The sequence below is a fragment of the Cheilinus undulatus genome, linkage group 14, assembly GCF_018320785.1.
Source record: "Cheilinus undulatus linkage group 14, ASM1832078v1, whole genome shotgun sequence".
Taxonomy (NCBI): Eukaryota; Metazoa; Chordata; class Actinopteri; order Labriformes; family Labridae; genus Cheilinus; species Cheilinus undulatus.
Window position 1 is genome coordinate 15,800,038 of NC_054878.1, and position 19,305 is coordinate 15,819,342.

Here is a 19,305-nt window from a genome sequence, read left to right on the forward strand (position 1 = left end):
ATAAAAATACAACTGAAATGATGCATTAAATCAAACAAAGAGCATGCCAGTGATACACAAATAGCCTCTTTTTCAGCATGCAGTGTCATTATTGAGATGCCATCTTTGTTTAAGAGGCAGTAAGTTATTTTAGACGGGACGTGACTGACACCTAGTGGACGACATTTGTCTCTAATTTTGCAAAGTGTCAATTGCAATACACCTTCGCTATTATCAAAAAGTCGTTGACGGAATTAGGGCAAGGCTGTCTGTGAATGTCACTATTTATAGTGTGGAGAATTATTTGATTATTTCTCTCCTTTTGAGGGCAACTTTATGTTGTTTTCAGACAATTTAACGTCATTTAGTGGAGTATATTTCAGACAGACTTTTTATTCACTTCCTTTTCTTAAAGACCAATGATAGTGACCTGACTGACAGCAGGGTGTCTATTTATAAAAGTGGACAGCCCCCCCCTTCCCTCCTCCCCTCGCGTCTCCCCTCCTCACCCTACATTACGTCATAGGAGCGCTGCCCTCGCGCATCGCGGTGAATCTCGGGGATGCAGCTCTGCATGAAGCGAAGCATGCACTTGCAGGAGACTGAGGAGAGTCTTTTGTCTTCACATGGTCCGGTGTGGTTTCTCTCCTGTCTGTAAACTCGATAGAAATAAAGTCAAAGGCGCGGAGCAGGGTGAAAGGCGGGACTTCCTTTGGACATAAACGCGTCCGGCTGTTTATCTCTGCGTGCAGCTTCGAGGCGAGCCAGTGCAGGATCAGATAACGAGGTGAGCTTGTTGACCACATTCTGTGTTATGAATTTATACCTTTAAAAACACTAAAGCCACTTCATGCACTCATGCCGCTTAGTCTCTTTGTTTAATTGTTGCAGAATTAACTGCGTGTCTTAGCTCTTAGCTCTTGCAGCATGTATGCTAATCACTGTATTACATCTTTACTGTGTCAGACCGTCTGTAGAAGGGATGTTGTTAATTATTTTCAACTTATGTCGCCCTTATAAATGCATTACAGACGCTTTTATGCACAGGCTACTAAATATTCAATGATATCATTGCTCCTCTGATCTATAATGTCTGTAGTGCTAATAGCTTTATGTTTAGGAAAACTCATGTTTTGAAGTCTAGACCCAATTATGTCAAAATAACATCACTTTGACACATTACTGCTAGTAATTACAGTATTTTTAGTGTCATGATATACATTTAAAACGTTATTAAACCTATTAAACTCATTTTATTGTGAATTCTCTGACCTAATTTTTACAGGAGAGCTTCATCCAATAGTTCTATCATATTGTTTTTCAGTGAAAATAAAAATGATGAAACCTTTAAATAATCTAGAGGAAAAATACTCCATCACAACCCCAGTTTCCAAGGCGACATCTCAAATTTGCCAATTAATCCATTCAAGGGTCCATTATTCAAAGCATTTGTGTATCTGACAGCAATTTAATTGAAGTGGGATAAACAATCTTATTCTAAAGCAGCATTTCCCAAACCTTTCAGCCATTTACCCCCAAAATTAAAGCGCCAAAGGGCAAGAACCCCCATTATCCCTGGAAGTATCATGTACAAATTTACATTTTAGGGCGTTTTTGTACACATTACTTATATTTAAGCACACATCTCACTCATTAACTCTGGTTTTAGTTTGATAATAAATAATAATTTCAACCATAGGTAAAATAGACCACTTTAACTAATTTTGTTTTTCTGTTTCACTATCCCCTATAGAGGCCCTGACCCCCACTATCGGGCCCACTTTTAAGTAAAATAGTCAAAATTGTTTTTTAAACTACTGGCTCAAAATGATACAGTTTCATGTTTTTTTAAATTATCTAACTCATTGAAAGGTAAAGCTTCAAAGAAACTACACCTGTTTTATTGGCTATAAGCTAAGGAGGGGTTTGAATCAATGCAAGATTGTAATACAACTCTTGTGCATTGTTTAAACTGTATAAATGGTTAATTGATCATTAACACATTTACATAATCAGCCATGGCAGTAAAAAATGCAATTAGGCATGCAGACAAGGCGATATGCTGAAATTCAAGTCAAGCATCAAAATAAGGAAGAGAGGTAATTGAGTGACTTTGAGCATGGCATTGTTGTTGAGTATTTCAGTCACTACTGACCACACAACCATCTCTAGGATCTAGAGAAAATATCCAGTGATCGACAGCTGTGGGTGAAAAATGCCTTGTTGATGTCAGAGGAGATTGACCAGACTGGTTCAGGCTGATAAAAAGGCAGCAGTAACTCGGTAGACTATATTGAGTGCTACTCCTGTTGGCTAAGAACAGTAAACTGAGGCTACAGTTTATTGGACTCATAGAACTGGAAAATGTAAGATTGTAAGGACTTTACCTGGTCTGATGGGTCTCAATTTTTGCCAGACCACCAGCAACCATGGCTCACTCAAAGTCCCTTAAATCACCTCACTTCAACATTCTGAAGCTCAGTTTGAACTTCAACACATCGCCTTGACCATGTCTGCATGCCTAAATTCGAGGGGTGCATGATAATATCGGCATGATATTGATATCAGCAGATCAGCTTAAAAAGTTAATTATTGGTTTTAGCAGATAGAAAATTCTTGCTGATATTTACAACCGATACCAGCAGTGTATATCAACTATATGTACAGTTAACCATGTTAACTTAGACTGGACCAACTCTTTTTCTTTCTTTGCCCTTCTTTACACTTTTAAGTTTGATTTAAGAATTAAATTTAGTTTATTTCTTCATGCTTTGACTTTAAAATGTGTTTATGAACAGAAGTTTTAAGTCTGAACTACTTTTATATGTCAATTTGTGTTTATTGAGCAATTTTATTAAGCAACTGAACAGAATTACCTAATAAATTAATTAATTTATTAAGGCATTGTGCAGGAGTTTGCAAGCACTTTTTGGTAAATCAAGAAATGACTGAATTTTTGGTGCATAAGACATGCATATTTTGCTGCTAGTATTGTAAATGTTGATACTGTTAGATTGTCACAGTAAGGGTATTTAAGTTACAAATATATCATTGTAACAGCCCTGTTTCATAGCAAGAAGTACTCTGACATTTCTGCTTATTAGTTTGCTCAAATGAGTAAATGCTGCTTTAGATTAGTAGTCAGCTTGTGTCCAAACCATCAGTTACTCAAATATTTGCCTAATCTCAAATCTAGATCTGCAGTCGTTCCTCAGACTCTTGTGCAAATCTTAAAATTTGATGACAGTTTTCACATTTTGATTCTGAAGCCTTCTGGGAGAAAATATTATTATTTGATTTTAAGCAATCACAAATGTGAGCCAGGTTCAAGGGTTGACTTAATTTAAATGAGGAACATTTCTTTAATTGTTTAATGACTGTTTCAAACATTATTGACATTAAATTACAGCCACTAATGTTTGGAAATCTTGTTCCCAGGATAATGGCTGTCAGTAAGCAAGTTTAAGATGTATCTTCAGCTTTTTTGATCACTATTTAGTTGTATTTCTATTTCTACTCTTTTTTTCTTAAATTTTGTACAATGTTAGTATTTTTTATGAGCTGTTTGCACACTGTCAAAATGAGCTGTATAAATACAGGTTATAATTCTACTATTGAGCTGTGATGGTGTATTTTTTCCACCCAAAAACTCAAATTTTAGTGTTAGAAAGCACCTCGTCACAGAAGCCTTGAAATAAAAGCATTCATTCGTTTTCCATTTTCTGTGGAAATGGGGAGTTTTGAGGATTTTGTGAGTAATTACATTGTTGTCTTGTCTTGGGAAAACCATATTTGTCATGCAAGAAAAGGGGGTAAATAAGTCCAAATCTTGAGAGAACAACCTAAATTTAGCCTACCCTTTATCTTGGGATTTAAATGGAGTATAATTGGCTTTCTTCTTCTGTACATCATAGACTTTTTTGCCACATTTTTGTATTCCATGCATTCTAACTTTGTTGGAGTTATTCATCATGTTAACTTCTAACTTTGTATAATGTAACCGCTATTTTACTTAATTATATAGACAATTGATTTATCAGTACAAGAGTCATAAGGATGCATTCATGAAGAAAGTTGCAGTTCTTTGCCAGCACACTACAGTTAAAAAAAATTGAAATAAGGAGATTGTGTTCAACCACTGAAACAGGCCTGGAACATAAAAGCTCATTCAGCACACATTTTTTTCAGATAGGAGAGGTTAATTGCTTGTTTCTCTGTCTGAGTTTTTTTTGTGTGTATTTGCAGACTGTGTCATCACACCACGCTATGCTACGCCGCTTGCTGTGCGGAGGCTGCAGTCCTCTGCTCTGCATTTGGGTCCTCCTGCTGCCTCTGGTCTCCCTCCATCGTCTCAACCAACATGGCCGCAGGAACCACAGCGTAAGGGACCGTTCCAAACTGCTGCTCGTCTCCTTTGATGGATTTCGCTGGGATTACATTGACCGGGTCCCGACGCCTAACTTCCACAAACTCATCGACGAGGGTGTGATGGTGGAGCAGGTGGAGAACGCTTACATCACCAAAACCTTCCCCAACCACTACAGCTTGGTGACGGGGCTGTACGCCGAGACGCACGGCATCGTGGCCAATGAGATGTACGACCCCGTTCTGAACCGCTCCTTTTCAATGGAAACGGATAGTATTTATGAGTCCCGGTGGTGGGAGGAAGCCGTGCCTCTCTGGGTGACCATACAGAAAAGTGGAGGGCGGAGCGGAGCAGCAATGTGGCCAGGGTCTGATGTAAAGATCCACGGCATGTTCCCTAACCAGTACCTCCACTATAACTCCTCAGTCTCTTTTGAAACCAGGGTGGAGTGCATCATTGAGTGGTTCGCTGCACCCAAAGAAGAAGCAGTAGATTTTGGAGTTCTGTACTGGGAGGAACCAGATGAAAGTGGGCACATATTTGGACCTCAGGACTCCAGAATGGATGCAGTCATCTACGGAATTGATGAGAAGCTGGGCTTCCTTATCAACGAGCTAAGGAAGGCGAGGCTGTATGAGAAAGTGAACCTGATAGTGACCAGTGATCATGGGATGACACAGGTTTCTCCTGATAATATCATAGAGCTGGACCAGTATGTGAGCAGAGACCTGTACACCTGGGTGGATAAGAGTCCAGTGGTGGGAATACTCCCCAAAGAAGGTATATGTTAAACATCTGTTATAGTCAACATCACTGACATACCTAAAATCATTGAGTAGCACTGGTTTGTCTGCTGGTTTAATTGCACGTCTCATGTACAGGGAGTAGGACTACATTCAACACACGGCCCCTTTCCCTCCCATCATACTCAACTCTCTCTGTCCCCACACTGCCTCTTCTATCAAGGGACTTCAGATGTAATATAGCTCTAATTTAACTCTGCTAAAATGCATGAAATGGCCAGATTTATGTTAAATATCGTGCAGGGTCCCTTTACACATGAAATTGATTCATTAAAACAACTAAATGAATTGTCCTATCTGTAAAGTAAAAGCATTTTAGCTTAAATAAAAGATTAATACTCTTCTCATTTCAGTACAAGAAATAAGATCCCTCTGCAAGGAGACAGTTAGCCTAGCTCAGCAAAAAGTCTTGAGACAGTAAATCTAGCTACCCTGCATCTATCTAAAGGCAAAGAAAGACAGTCTTTAGAGACTCGGACTTTATGCTTACAATTTAATTTTTTACTGCTACTTCATGCTAACTTCATCTTACAGTATGCTCCAAATAGCATATATATGTTTTAGATATGTTATATTTTGAGTGTGCAAAGTGCAGCATTTGGAATGATGGAAACCTCCCAGCCTCTATGAATGCCATATTAGTAACATAGGGGAGAATGCCACAGACTTCTCAACTTTCAAAATAATGTCAGGGGACAGCAGTGAGAAAATGGCTCTTTGGTGATAGAAGTTGCTGATCTCTGTACGTACCATTGTTATGGCATGATCTGATCTTGGCTATCAGTGTCAGAAAAAACAATTTTGAATTTAGATGGTTTGATGAGAAAACTGTGCAGGGACACTGAAGTTGATTTTCTTTGAAGGAATGTTTCTAAAATAAAACGCAAGTTAAATGAATTTAATAGTGGGTGAAAATCAGAGGCGGAAAAATCACAAGATTATAACTCTCACGCTAAAGAACAGTTTATCTGGTTAAAACTTACTTAAGTAACCATAAAAGTACTGATTTCAAAATTTACTCAAAAATGTGCAGTACCCAAAAAAGACAACTCACTTTTTCAAAACTTGAGTAAATGTAATTAGTGACTTTCCACCTCTGATGAAAATAACGTCAATTTTCAATCACCTATAGCAGTGGCTTCCACATGGTGTTGTGAGACACACTGGTGTGCCTTTCAGCAATATTAGGTGTGCTGTGGGACATTGTCAATGTCGATATGTCAATACAACAACCCTATGACAAGAGATTAGGAATATCAGCTGTAAAAAACTGGCCTATATCATCTGCAAATATCAGCAAATATTGTCTGAAAATATCAGCCCATACTGGTTTTCAATAACAGTCTATTTCAGCTGTCAATGTAAGCCTATATTAGCTGTTAATATCATCAGGAAATTGGCCTGTATGATCTGTAAATGTTGGCCAATATTGTCTTTAAATCGGCCAGTATTTGCCTCCAATATTGGCCATTTTTATGTAAATCTCAGGAAAAAATACTTAATAAGAACAAAATGTAAAATAATTGCTAAATAAAAGTTTACATTATACATTATAGTGTATATATATTTTGCATTTTTTTAAAAGTGGTCTTAAGTAAGCAGTGAAAGCATCTATTGTCAGATGATAAACCAGTATTATTTCAGCAGTCATTTAACATTAAAAAGATGCTGAACTGTGCATATGTTCTAGGCATGTTTGGGCCCAAAACTGAGGTTGAAGTAAGGCAAAAATGTGGCGAGAAAGCCGCCTTAGGGCACCATTAGGCAGGAAGGAGGATTGACGCAACCGCAGTCATGCTCTGGATGTCATTGCATATTACCAGGGGCATTGGAAAAAAATCTGTTGAAAAAATAAGAAAGTCCACACCTTTAGGACGGAGTAAGGGGTGGATGTGGTGAGCAAGCATGGCCTAAGGTACTGTGTAGGTGGGTAGAAGGATGGGTGTATTACCAGGGGTAATACGGCCCAGACAAAAGAGTTGGCGTTGAGCTTGACCTTGAGTGCTGAGCGGCTCACGTGGGTCGACATATGTTGAGCTGGACTCTGTCCCCGCCCTCTAGTCCTGGGTTGTGGCACATCAGGCCGATGATGAATCCTTAGCACCCTACATGCCTTAAACTTATGCACAGGACTGTCTATGTTATTGTTAAACTTGTGTCCTCTAATATCTGCAGCATTTCTGTTATTCCGTACTGTGGTTTTAGTCCTTACCCATAATAATCCTTTAATTTCTCGGCATTATTCTTGCAGGAAAGCTTGACGAGGTATACAGTAAGCTGATGGATGCAAACCCAAACATGGCGGTGTTCAAGAAAGAAGACATTCCTGCTCACTTGCACTATCAACACAACGTCCGGATCATGCCGATCATCATCGAGGCCAAAGAGGGCTGGACCGTGGTACAGAACAGGAGCAGTTCCTTTATGGGTTCGTAGTCAAACCTCATACAGCGGCACTCAGAAATTATGCACACATTAAACAGTTTTTTTCCTTTTGCTTCAAGCAGCTGCTGCTATGAATAGCTTCACAAGAGATTTTTTTGAGTCATTGAACCAAAGCTAGCTCATATTCTTTCAGTGTTAATTAACAAAGAAAGCCAGATTTGTTTTCCCTTGGAGACAGTAGGAGTGTTCATGTGAAGGTTTTTCTTTCACTGCTTTCAGTTGCACTTATTTCTTCCTAATCTCACTCAAATCACGTACTTTTTTCCCCCTCACCTCTTTACATAAGAGATCTCAAACTATCACAATTAGAGGACTTTTTCATTGCAGTTGCTGACTGTACCCTCTAATCTTTGTGCTGACTTTCTCCTTTGCTGTTAAAGTCTTGTTAATCAGTAAAATGTCCTGCTGGAGCATGCAGCAGTAGAAAACCTGCTGACTCTCCGTCCTGAGAGATACGTAATGTTAGACTGCCTGGATAGATAAGTGATAAATGCTTTTCTGTGCATCAAAAGGACGTAGATGATAAGACTAAAGCCGTGGCTGTGGCCCCTACATAACAGAAAAGGTACTGATGTATATTAGTTTAGTCCTAGTCTGCATGAACCACATCAGCACTCTGTTATTAGAGATTATTATCAGTTTATGTGGATGGATGTGCGCTGCCTGGTGCTTGAAGATTAAAAGTCATATTACAGATAAACTGTATGAAGATTCATGGTGCTTACTTCTGTGGTATCTTGAAAAGGTGTGCAGAAAGTACTCTAAGACCTTCTTTTTAAACCCAGGCCAGGCAGCAAAAACTGAGCAAAGACAAAGGGGCGTTAGTGATAAAGGCACAGAAACTTCTGCTTTTCTGGGATCTTGTCCAATCAGAAATGCTTTTAACTCAGCATATGTCACAACTGTCACTCACTGTGAATTCTCCAGTGGTCAATCCCAGTCTGGCACATCTTTAACACCTGCAAACACATGAAAGAAAAGTGTTTGTCAATATCAGTTATTCTGTCAGCTCTCCCTACTGCTCTGGCAAACTTAGTGGATGTTTTTTTTTACCTTTGTACTTCAAGTATCCCTCATTTACATTATCATCTCGTTATTTCATTCAAAACTGGGATTTGAAGGGCTGATACCATAAAACGTAATGGGACACCAGCAGCCCTGTGTGTTAATTCTTAATTTAATTTAATTTAATTTATTTATTTTCTTTATGGTAAATAAGGTTTGTACTGAAAGTACGGAATCTATCCGCTCTAAAAGATTTGGATCATTTTGCTCAGTACGATAGCGCTGATTGTTTAGCTACCAAATGCAGGGGGTGGAAAGTCACTTATTACATTTCAGTCAGGAGAGACCAGATAAAGATAACATTTATTTTACACGTGTGATAATGAATTATATTTATTAACATAGATGTAATATTGAATTATTGTCAGAGTCTCTTTGGCGCTTGAACTCCACAAGGACATAGTGTGATCGAAGGGTGTCTGCCTGAGCGGCAGAAAGATCTATTCCCCCCGTGGAGTCCAGACACTGGTGGTGGTGGTGATGGCTGAAGATGTCATTTCAGTCCATATGAACGTTGATGGACTTGTAGACTTGGCGGTGATGGGGAGGTGGAGGGTCGCTCGGAACCATGCCATGAATAAACTAATGGAGGAGAAAGCCACATTTAAAAGGGGCAGCAGTGATATGATAGGCTAACAATAAGGGAGTGGAGCAGTGCTATTGGATATGTGTGGTTAGGTGATGTGGACAGCTGATTATGATGAGACAGAGAGCATGAATGAGGGAGTGCGTGAAATAGTGCAGGCATGAACTACTAAACCAGCATGGAGAATATAGTCTTCTTGACTGAACTTACGCTAAGCTTCATTTACTCAAATTACAGTAATTAAGAAGCTTTTTGGGGTACTTGTACTTTTTTGAGTACATTTTAAAATCAGTAGTACTTTGATTTAAGTATGTTTTAACCAGAGTAACTGTAGTTTTACTGGAGTAATTGCTCTTGTACTTTTTCCACCTCTGTTGACTACACAGTAGCACATAGAGATGGAATACTTCAACATCACATCCATAAACAGCTGTTGAATTGTCAGGGTTAAACATTTCAGAGTTGATTTTAACTTCCAAAGTATGATTGTATAGATGTGTTAAGTTGTATTTAGATGTTGCTGGTTGTACAACCCCCTGGTGGGGCTCTTTTGGTGATGTGGACTGTTGTTGTTTTTAATGTGAGACACATTTGCACCTTGAGTGAAGTTATGTATTGAGTTAAAGTTCCTGTTTGTGACTTTAGATGCTCCTAAAGGTCGATAGTGCATATTCTTCTTCAGTATGCATTGCCTTGCTATGAGGTCTACTCTCTCAGTCATATTATCAAAAACTGAATACTTTCAAAAGTGTAGTTTAACTATATGTAGTGTAGAACAAACAGACACTTCTAAAGTGTTAAATATAACTATTTATGAGTTTTATTAATACTATCAATTTTGCTGTGTATTTTATTTGATCAAAGAGGTGTGACTTTAGCTGAACAACCTGGTTGGAGATCTGTTCTCTTATTATTGCCTCTAAGGAGAGATCACACGTAACTGTACAACTCATCAGTTTCTATTCAGTATTTAAAGTAAACTTTAAGTCAAATACTTTTTACTTTTACTTGAATAGATTTTTAGACAAGCACTTTTACTTGAAAAAATCTTAACCAATGTAACTGTATTTTACTGGAGTAAATAGTGGTGTCATTTTTCCACATATGACTAAACTGCTCTTTATTTTTTAGCAGTTTGGAGTTTTAAATGTTGAATAAGTAACAACTAAAACTAGAGGAAATGAAACTGGCACTCAAACAGGACTAGCTGCTGTGGCTCATATTGATGAGCTGTTTCATGGAATAGACTCCTTACCTACTTCTTTGTTCTGTTCATTATTCCACAAGATTTAGATCTGCAGGACTGCTTTATGTAATTTGTGATATTGATCGCCTACGCACTAGTTAAATCAGTTGAACTGTGGGAAAAACTCACTTTTTGTTACAATGCAGGGATTGTATTCAATGTACAGTGCTTAACAAATTTATTAGACCACCCTAACCCTAACCAAAGTAAGGTTTATGCCACAGCTGCACTAAATTAACAGTGTTGGTAATTACCAGAATCATTTTTTATGTTTCAGCAATGGTTAATACACCAATATGTAGAAGCTCTGTAACCGAAATGATTTTTTAAATGCTAAAATATAATTATTATTGTTATACATGAATTTTCAAATGTACTGATTTACAAAAAAAATGAAAAAATAGTAAAGCACATTATTATTTCTTGATTAATATGTCAAATTATAGTCATTTACTTGCATTCCTGAACAGAAAAATTCATTTTAGTGGTTGAATATTATGCTTGATTCATTTCTGACTTGTCAGGGAAGCCCAGTGATCCGGCTCAAATTTGGGTGAATTCAGTTTGAAATCCCTCATTCCTGCTCAAAATGGTAAAACGTGGAGAGCTGACTGAAAATGAAAGAGTCCACATTAAAGCACTTCATGATGCTGGATGGTCTTTAAAACAAATAGGACAGGTGGTCTAACAAATTTGTTAAGCACTGTATATAGAAATTTTATGGTAATAAATGCAGCCTACAGGTCCATTTAGAGCTTTAAAGTACTAACTTTTCCTCCATTCCCACTCATTTATGTTTCCCTCATTTACAATGACATTAAAATAAAAAGAAGACTAAATAAAAACTTAATTAAAACAAACCAGGAAAGGGGGATGCTTAGTTAAAACAATTGCACGCTGTGCTGAAATGATTTGAGTTCATCATCATAAATTGTCCAAGAGAAACTAAAATGTCAACCTTAAGACTTTGATATAAAATGTTTCACATTTTAGGAGCACAAAAGCTGAATGCAGATTTACCAAATTCTGAGTAAACCCTTGGGACCTGTAACATTAGACAGTCAGTAGAGTGAGTTTGGTAATATCCAGTGGTCCAGTTCATTACAGATGTTATGTAGAATGGTGTTGCATCCTATCAGGGATTTTAGATAAAAAGACACAGGTGTTTATCATGTCTCTATGCCAAAGATGTCCAACCAACTCTGTTAGACAGTGATGTGTGTTATGGATCCCCAGTTACTCCCTGACCCCCATTTCATATTTGGGTGCCATAAAGATCACGTGACTTAAAACAACCTATTGGACTGGCTCTAATTTTCATGATTGGTCTATCTGCAGTCTATCTCTGCCTTTGGTGGCTTTTCACATTGTTTCTCTGCATGTTACCTCTACTATCAATAGGTGCAACATGAAAACACTGAAGCACTTATTATTATGTCTCAATAATGAAATAAAAAATGATATTAAAGACAAAAAAACATTTTATACCTTCTAAACGCAGAATAAATCTGAACTGCTATCCCTGATTGAATTGTTGTCAACTCACTTTACAGGACGCCCTGATAACCTATATTGATTTTACTCACAGAACAATAAGCTCTCTCTGTCAGTGCTGGAGTGTAATAATGTTGATACATTCTTGGAGCAATAGTTAGCTGGTCTAAGCTTTCATTAGAAGTCATTCAGTTTTATTTTTTCCTGTGCATTGCTGTGATTGATTGAGCAGTAACCAGTCTGCTTGGACAAACAGTGATGGTAGTAAATCATCTTACAGAGCAGCAGTGCTGGAGTCAATAAATCTTAAAACAAAATATGCTTCATGTGACTCAAGGGAAGTGAAAACAGGAAATATTAGTTTAAAAATGTCAGAAAAATTAGATTTTTAGTGTTTAACGTCTTAATGTTTTTGTCTTCTTTTGCAGCAGGAAACCACGGCTACGACAACACCTTACGCAGCATGCACCCGGTGTTTGTCGCCCGTGGGCCAGCCTTTCGCCAGAAATACATCAAGACCTCCATGCGTTCTGTAGACCTTTACCCTCTCATGTGCCAGATCCTATCAATCAGGCCCCTGCCGAACAACGGCTCCCTCATGAACGTTATAGACCTGCTGTCCCCAGACACAACTCCTCCCACATCCAGCCCCCCTCCCAAGGTCCCCGTGTACTCCTACGCTCCTGTCATGGGTTCCTTCCTCGGTGTGGTGATGGTGCTGGGCTTTCTGGTGGTGTACATCAGACAAGTGACGCTCAAACAGCTGCCCTCGCTCAAACACAGACGCAGGGAGATGTCGCAGCCCTTACTGCAAGAGGACTTGCACCTGTAGATGATTGAACAGAGAGGATGGCAGACATAAAAGAAGAGGAGGTACCGCTCCCCAAGGTAGTCCGCTCTGTCCAGAAGCATCCCCTAGACGCTTCCTATTCAACGACTTCATGCCAGTGTGATTCTCTTTATAAGATAGGGATGAAGAGAACATAATCTAACCTCCTAATCATGTACAGAGGTAAACCTTGTTTGCTTGTTTGTAAAGGAAACGTCGCGGGTTTGCTTCTGGTGCAGGATAATCAAGATAATAAACCTTTACATGGGCTTCATAGTGGCTTTGCTTTGATTGTGAATTTTACCTACTATCATTTTGTCATCTTCATTGTCATTTAGGAATTAAAGTGGAATTTTAACCAGCCAATCAGGCAGGTTTGGAGCATTGTTAGCCAAAACCATGACTCTGATAACATGAAGGTGTCAGTATGCTCAAAAGGAACGCATCTATGTGAAGTTTACAGCGTTTACAGAGGAGGAAGTAGCAATAAAACTTAAAAAGGGAATACATGCAAAGACTTTCAGACAATCGTACCTTGATGGCATTCATAGTTTTGCACTCGTTTGTACATGGGAAAAATAGAAGTAGCTTCAGTTTCAGGGAGATGTTCAGTCTTTGCTTACTTTCTCCTCTTTACACGTCTGTGCTGGATGGATATGATGTCAGATTGTCTGCTCCGGAAGGGGGCAGAAACTTTCAGGCACCCTCCTATGCAGAGCGATAAAGCTCCATTATCCCAGGACTTTTTGATATCCCTTCCCTTACTAATTTTAGATGTAAGCAAGGCCTGCATAATACGTTGCATTGCTATCATTATTGTGTCATTAGATTCACAGTAAACCCATTGCTAAGGTCCCAACTGATCCCAGTAAATAAGGAAAATTATTTTATGTCAACAAGAAATGCTTCCTCACTCATCATATGTATGCGCACCTCACCTCAAATTTGACCTGATGTGGAGCGATCAGTTAAAAGCAAACCAAATTATCTAGTATTATCTAGTATAAATGCTTTTAGATCCAGGAGAAACATGTTGCATACATTGTTAGAACAGCAGATAGACATAAGCCTATGCATACACTCTTTGGCTTTTGTTAGTTTATCACATTTAATATCATTTTTGCAACAGTGAACTATGTTTTTGCACATTTCATGTTTTTCTTATAATCGGCAGGCCTCATTTAGGCTCAGTTTTCCCGTTCATGTTATCCCATACATCCTCTGCATTCATATAACAATGTGGAGACCAGTCCATGACTGTCACAGTCTTATTAGCTGTGCTTTCTCCGAATATGATTTCACTGCATTAGAAAGGAACTTGGGATTATTGTTGTGCTTTACAACAAAAAAAAAGAAAAAAATAAATAAGGCGAAAAGTGTCCCGGTGCTTTCCAAGAGTAATCAGTGTTCTGGCAGATCCTTGAAAAGCCTTAGAAAGACTTCAGTTGGACTTTTGAAATTTAATGCCATAAAAACTCTTATTTTTTAATTTGTGAGAGGTCTTGAATGTTAGATGTCACTTTGTCTAAGACAAGTCTTTACTTACCATTGGCACCTTTTTATGATTTCTTTGCATATGTGTTTGTCCATGTTACAGCTTTCAGGCCGGCCACAAGAAATACGTACACACCCCCCCACCCCCACACCCATTTTGATCAATCTTCCCTGGCAAAGCGTCTTTTTTAATAATGAGTGTGTTAAGTATCAGGTTAGCACACCTGAAAATGTGTTAATATAAAAATCACCAGTATATTAATAGAATAGCGGGATTAAATGTGCCAGCCGGCAATGATCAAATTTGGGTGTTTATGACCCAAAAATGTCTTTGCCCTACGAAATTTCTCTTACATGCCTTTAATTTTTGATCGTTGGGTGCACAAAAACTCTGTATTTTTTCAGTTTAGGTATTAAAAAGTCTTAAATTTGATATTTATAAGTGTGTAGGCATCCTGCAATAACATGTTAAATAATATATAATGATGGGCCAAGACTTTTACACTTCTGCCAATATGGCCCTGTCCATTTTCTAACTGTTACCCCTTCCCCTTGATTTTGAGTGCCCCCTTGCACCTTAAAAACAAATTTATGCAATCAATTAATAAAACCTTTCCAACTCCAACGAAATGTATTTTTAACTTAAATTTCTTATAACTTATTTTTTGAGAGTCTTTTAAATGTTTGTCCTTCTGCAAATTTCAGTTAACAATTTGAACTTCTCATTTGGTACTGCTACTTGTTTTATTTTTAGAATTTTTTTAAGTAAATTTAAATAGTAAAGTTGAATATTGTAATGTTAACATGATGAAATAAAGTTGGTGTGCACACAGTTTTATCCCCCCCACCCCACCCCACACACACACACACACACACACACACACACACACACACACGCGCACACAAATCAGGGCCAGGGCACCACCAACCAAAAAGTCTAGATTCCCCCTGCTTTGGGACTAATGAGCACATGTTACAGGTTAACAGTCACCTGCAGTAAATAAAGACATATGTAAGTCATTCGCAGCAGCAAATTGAATAAAGACATTCATGCTCTGCTAAACCAAAATGAGCGTAGACTACATGAATTAAGTCCAGGGTGTTTTGTTGTTTGATGCCTTTTATTTGGACTGGAGGAGGGTTGCGTAATAATGAAATATGGCAGGGAAATCTTGGTTTTGATTTGGTTTGGTAGTTAAGGATGAGTACTGGATTTTGATACTCATCCCTATACATACATGGTGGAAATTAGGGATAAGTAGTGGGGGCAAGGAGGGTATTGGGAATAAGACATTATCTTTATCATTTTTTCACCACATTACCCACCAAATACTCCTCAAGTTTAGTGGAAGGCAGGGGGGTTTCAGTTAACATCTTTATGGACGGTCTTTTGGAGCATACTGACACCCTTATTCTCTGACAGTATTTTGGCATTTTCAAATCTATGCAAAACAGATTTGTGTGTCATAAAGGAAGGTCAGAACCAGACCTTGTCAGGTATGTGCAACGATTGTGTTCTAATTACTGAATTAGGAGGTACTTTGAAACTTAAAGACTGTGACTAATCAGAAAAATGTTCTTAAGTCGACTAGATTGGGAGACGGGCAGGAGTCGGTGTTATATTTTGAATGTCACATTTGGAATCAGATGTTCCACTGAAGTCTCACTCCATGTGCCAGACTACTGCTTATAAATGTAGGTCATTCCATGATTGCTCTTTAGTGGACAGTAACCATTTGCCTTTAAAATAACAGAGAACATCTCTTTAATGTGTGCAATCGTTTGTCAGGTGTCAGTCTGTTATTTTGTAGCATTTGTGTTTGGAGGACATGTTTCTGTAAAGATGACTGTGTACTGCCCTCCTGCTCATACATCCACTGTCATAACCACGGCCATTTGTTGGTGAAATGTGAAGTGCAATTGCTATTGGTCAGTATTTCGTCTAAGGGGTTTTTAAGGGTTTTGTTGTTGCTAGGTTGAGAAGACTATTTCGGCATGACTCGTGAGAACTGCTCCCCTGATTTGCACTATAGGATAGAAATGAAACAGAGCGAAGGGGAAGTAGGTGGATGCTTCTTAGGTCATGTTTAATTTGCACTCGTTCGTAGTAGCTATATGAAACAATTAAAAAAAGTTAGGTGCCTCTTGCCAAAAAGCGCTTTTTAATGAGTAATAGAAAGTCAAGTAGAATCCAAATCAGAATAAAAGTTCTAATATTTTTTCAAGATCTTTTAAGAAACAATTGGTTAAATTTTCTTCTGCTTTTCGCTGCACTGACTAACACCTGTGGCCCAAAAAATGACAGACATCACTGTGATATATAGTTTTTATGAAATTTAAATTCATAAATTGAGAGAATTTATATGAAAATTATTAATTTTCTGACAATTGTTGTTTTATGAAAGAGGTGTCTGATAATTTTCCCCTGAATTTTTGAAATATAAATAAAATTGAGATTATATTTAAATAATTATTTGGAAATGATGAGAAATGAATGAATATTAGATCAGGTTTATCTCAGTGGATTATTAACTTGGATTTGAAGAATGGATTATTAACATTATTTACAAATTAACTATCTTTGCCATGTTGATGCAATTAAAGAGTCTTCTGAAATTAAAGACACTGTGTGATTTTTTTCCTCCATCCCTGTTCCTTTTTGAAGCCAAGGCCTTTTCATGTTTTCAGATTCAGAAAGTTGAACATAACTTCTTAAAAACAGCTGAACTGTGTGGTACAAAATGTTACATTGTCCTTAAAACCTAGGGACTGGACAAAGGATTTTTCCAGTGTTAAAAAATGAAGCCAAGATGCAACCAAAACTGTAGTTCATGAAGTGTCCACTAGAAGCTGAGCGCATAACCGTGGAAGTCACATACTCACTATCAAAATTCAGCTTTACATCAGAAATAAATGTGTTTACAGCCTGGTTCAAACAACTGTTTTGGTCAGAATCGTCAACGCCATTATTTGTACACACTGTGTGGGGGTTGAATTTTTTTAATACTCATCCTTTTTTTCAAATAAGGATATTGCTTTATATGTAATTTAATCAATCAGCTGTTTTTTTTTTCGTGTAGGGCCGATTTATAACCAAAGGTATCTTTGGGCACTTTACAAAGAGGGCAGATCTAGACTACACTCTCTGCCGTATTATTTATAAAGAAAGACCCAACTTTAATCAACAATGAATGTAGTAGTAACATTTAGCATAGTTTATTGAATGTTGAATAGCCATCTGCCAAAGCTGTGCTGGCAGAAAGACAGCAGAGGGTGAAGCAGAAAGAGAGAACAAGTAAATAGAGGAAAGAGAGGAGGGAGAAAGGGGAAATGCAGAAAAAGGAGTCAGATGAAGGAAAAGGGAGATGCAGAAAGAGAAGAGGAAGATCCAGAAAAAGAGATGAAGGAGAAGCAGATTCAGAAAGAATAAGGAAATACAGAAAGAGAAAGGAGGGAAATGAAGAAGATGAAATGCAGGAAGAGAGGAGGAAGGTATGGAAAGAGATAAGAGTAAGATGCAGAAAGCAAGAAAGGAGCTTCATAAAAAGAGAACAGGGAATTAGAAAAGAAAGACCAAGAACAGCATCAACAATGAATAATAAATAAAGACATTATAGACTTATTTTCTTCAGTATAGTTGGCAGTAATGGAGCATATTGATCCAACATAGTTTTTGGTCTATTTTTTTTAGTTGAAAACTTCCTAAATTATGTAGAGAAAGTTCATCTGTCTAACACTGTATAGCTTAGCTTCCCTGGTGGAATGACCAGTGAGTCTTAAAAGGGGAGGCTTGAGGCTAAAGCCACGATTAATGCAAAACACCACATACAACCTAACTTCAAAAATACCAGAGCTTAAACTTGAGCTGGAAAAAACTTGATTTGTTCGCTTTTTTACTCATTAAAGCAGTTTCAAATACTATGCCCATAAAAAGTATTCACACCCTTGGATGTTTTACACTTTTATTGATTTAATAAATTAATCATGGTCAATATAAGTTTGGCTTTTTTGATGAAATAAATAAACAAAAAACAACTTTAATGTCAAAGTGAAAACAGGTTTCTACAAAGTAATGACAGTTAAATGAACACATGTAATTTAAAATAATTGACTGCATAAATATTCACCCCCTTTTTGTCAGTATTTAGTAGATGCACCTTTGGCTGCAATCACAGCACTGAGTCTCTGTGCATGGGTCTCAGTCAGGCTTGTACATCTGGACACTGAAATTTTACTCCATTCTTCTTTGCAAAACTGTTCAAGCTCTGTCAGGCCGCATGGAGATCAAGCATGAACAGCCTTTTTCAAGTCCAGCCACAAATTCTCTAATGGATTGAGGTCTGGTCTTTGACTCTGCCACTCCAGAAAATTCACCTTGTTGTTAAAGCATTTCTGTGTCGCTTTTGCTGTATGCAGAAGGTCATTGTCTTCCTGGGAAATAATCTGCTCCCAAGCAGTAGATCTCTTGCAGACTGAATAAGATTGTCCTCCAGGATTTCCCTATATTTTGCTGCATTCATTTTACTGTCTACTTTTAAAGCCAGGGATGGCCACAGAGAAGCATCCCCACATCATGATGCTGCCACCACTGTGCTCCACCGTGGGGATGGTGTGTCTGTGGTGATGTGCAGTGTTTGGCATCTTGTCTGATGAACCAAAAAGCATCATTTTGGTCCCATCAGACCAAAGAACTTTTTTCCATTTGACCATGGAGTCTCACACATGCCTTCTGGCAAACTTTATTCCTGATATTATCAGAGTTTTCTTCAACAGTGGCGTTTTCTTTGCCCATCTCCCATAAAGCTTTGACAGGTGAAGAACCCAGGCAACAGTTGTATTCACTCCCATCGCAGCTGCTGAAGCTTGTAGCTCCTTCAGAGCAGTCATAGGTGTCTTGTTGGCCTCTCTGACTAGTCTCCTTCTGGACGGTCACTTAGTTTGTGAGGACTCCCTGATCTAGGCAGATTTACACGTGCTATATTCCTTCCATTTCTTGAT

General features: G+C 38.1%; 1 protein-coding gene across 1 annotated transcript; it reads left to right on the forward strand.

The window, feature by feature from the left end:
• Nucleotides 1-528: 528 nt before the first annotated feature.
• On the forward strand, nt 529-14,554 carry enpp5 (ectonucleotide pyrophosphatase/phosphodiesterase 5). Its single transcript, XM_041805377.1, has 4 exons — nt 529-766; nt 4,225-5,125; nt 7,400-7,576; nt 12,413-14,554. Exons 2-4 carry the CDS (start codon nt 4,246-4,248, stop codon nt 12,814-12,816), a joined length of 1,461 nt encoding a protein of 486 aa, XP_041661311.1. The 5' UTR covers nt 529-766; nt 4,225-4,245; the 3' UTR covers nt 12,817-14,554.
• Nucleotides 14,555-19,305: the final 4,751 nt, after the last annotated feature.

Excerpts from the sequence above, each read along its gene's own strand:
- enpp5 (XM_041805377.1), top strand. The coding sequence starts at position 4,246 with ATGCTACGCCGCTTGCTGTGCGGAGGCTGCAGTCCTCTGCTCTGCATT. Across the intron at positions 5,126-7,399 it reads GGGAATACTCCCCAAAGAAG|GAAAGCTTGACGAGGTATAC; the intron begins GTATATGTTAAA and ends TTATTCTTGCAG. Across the intron at positions 7,577-12,412 it reads CAGGAGCAGTTCCTTTATGG|CAGGAAACCACGGCTACGAC; the intron begins GTTCGTAGTCAA and ends CTTCTTTTGCAG.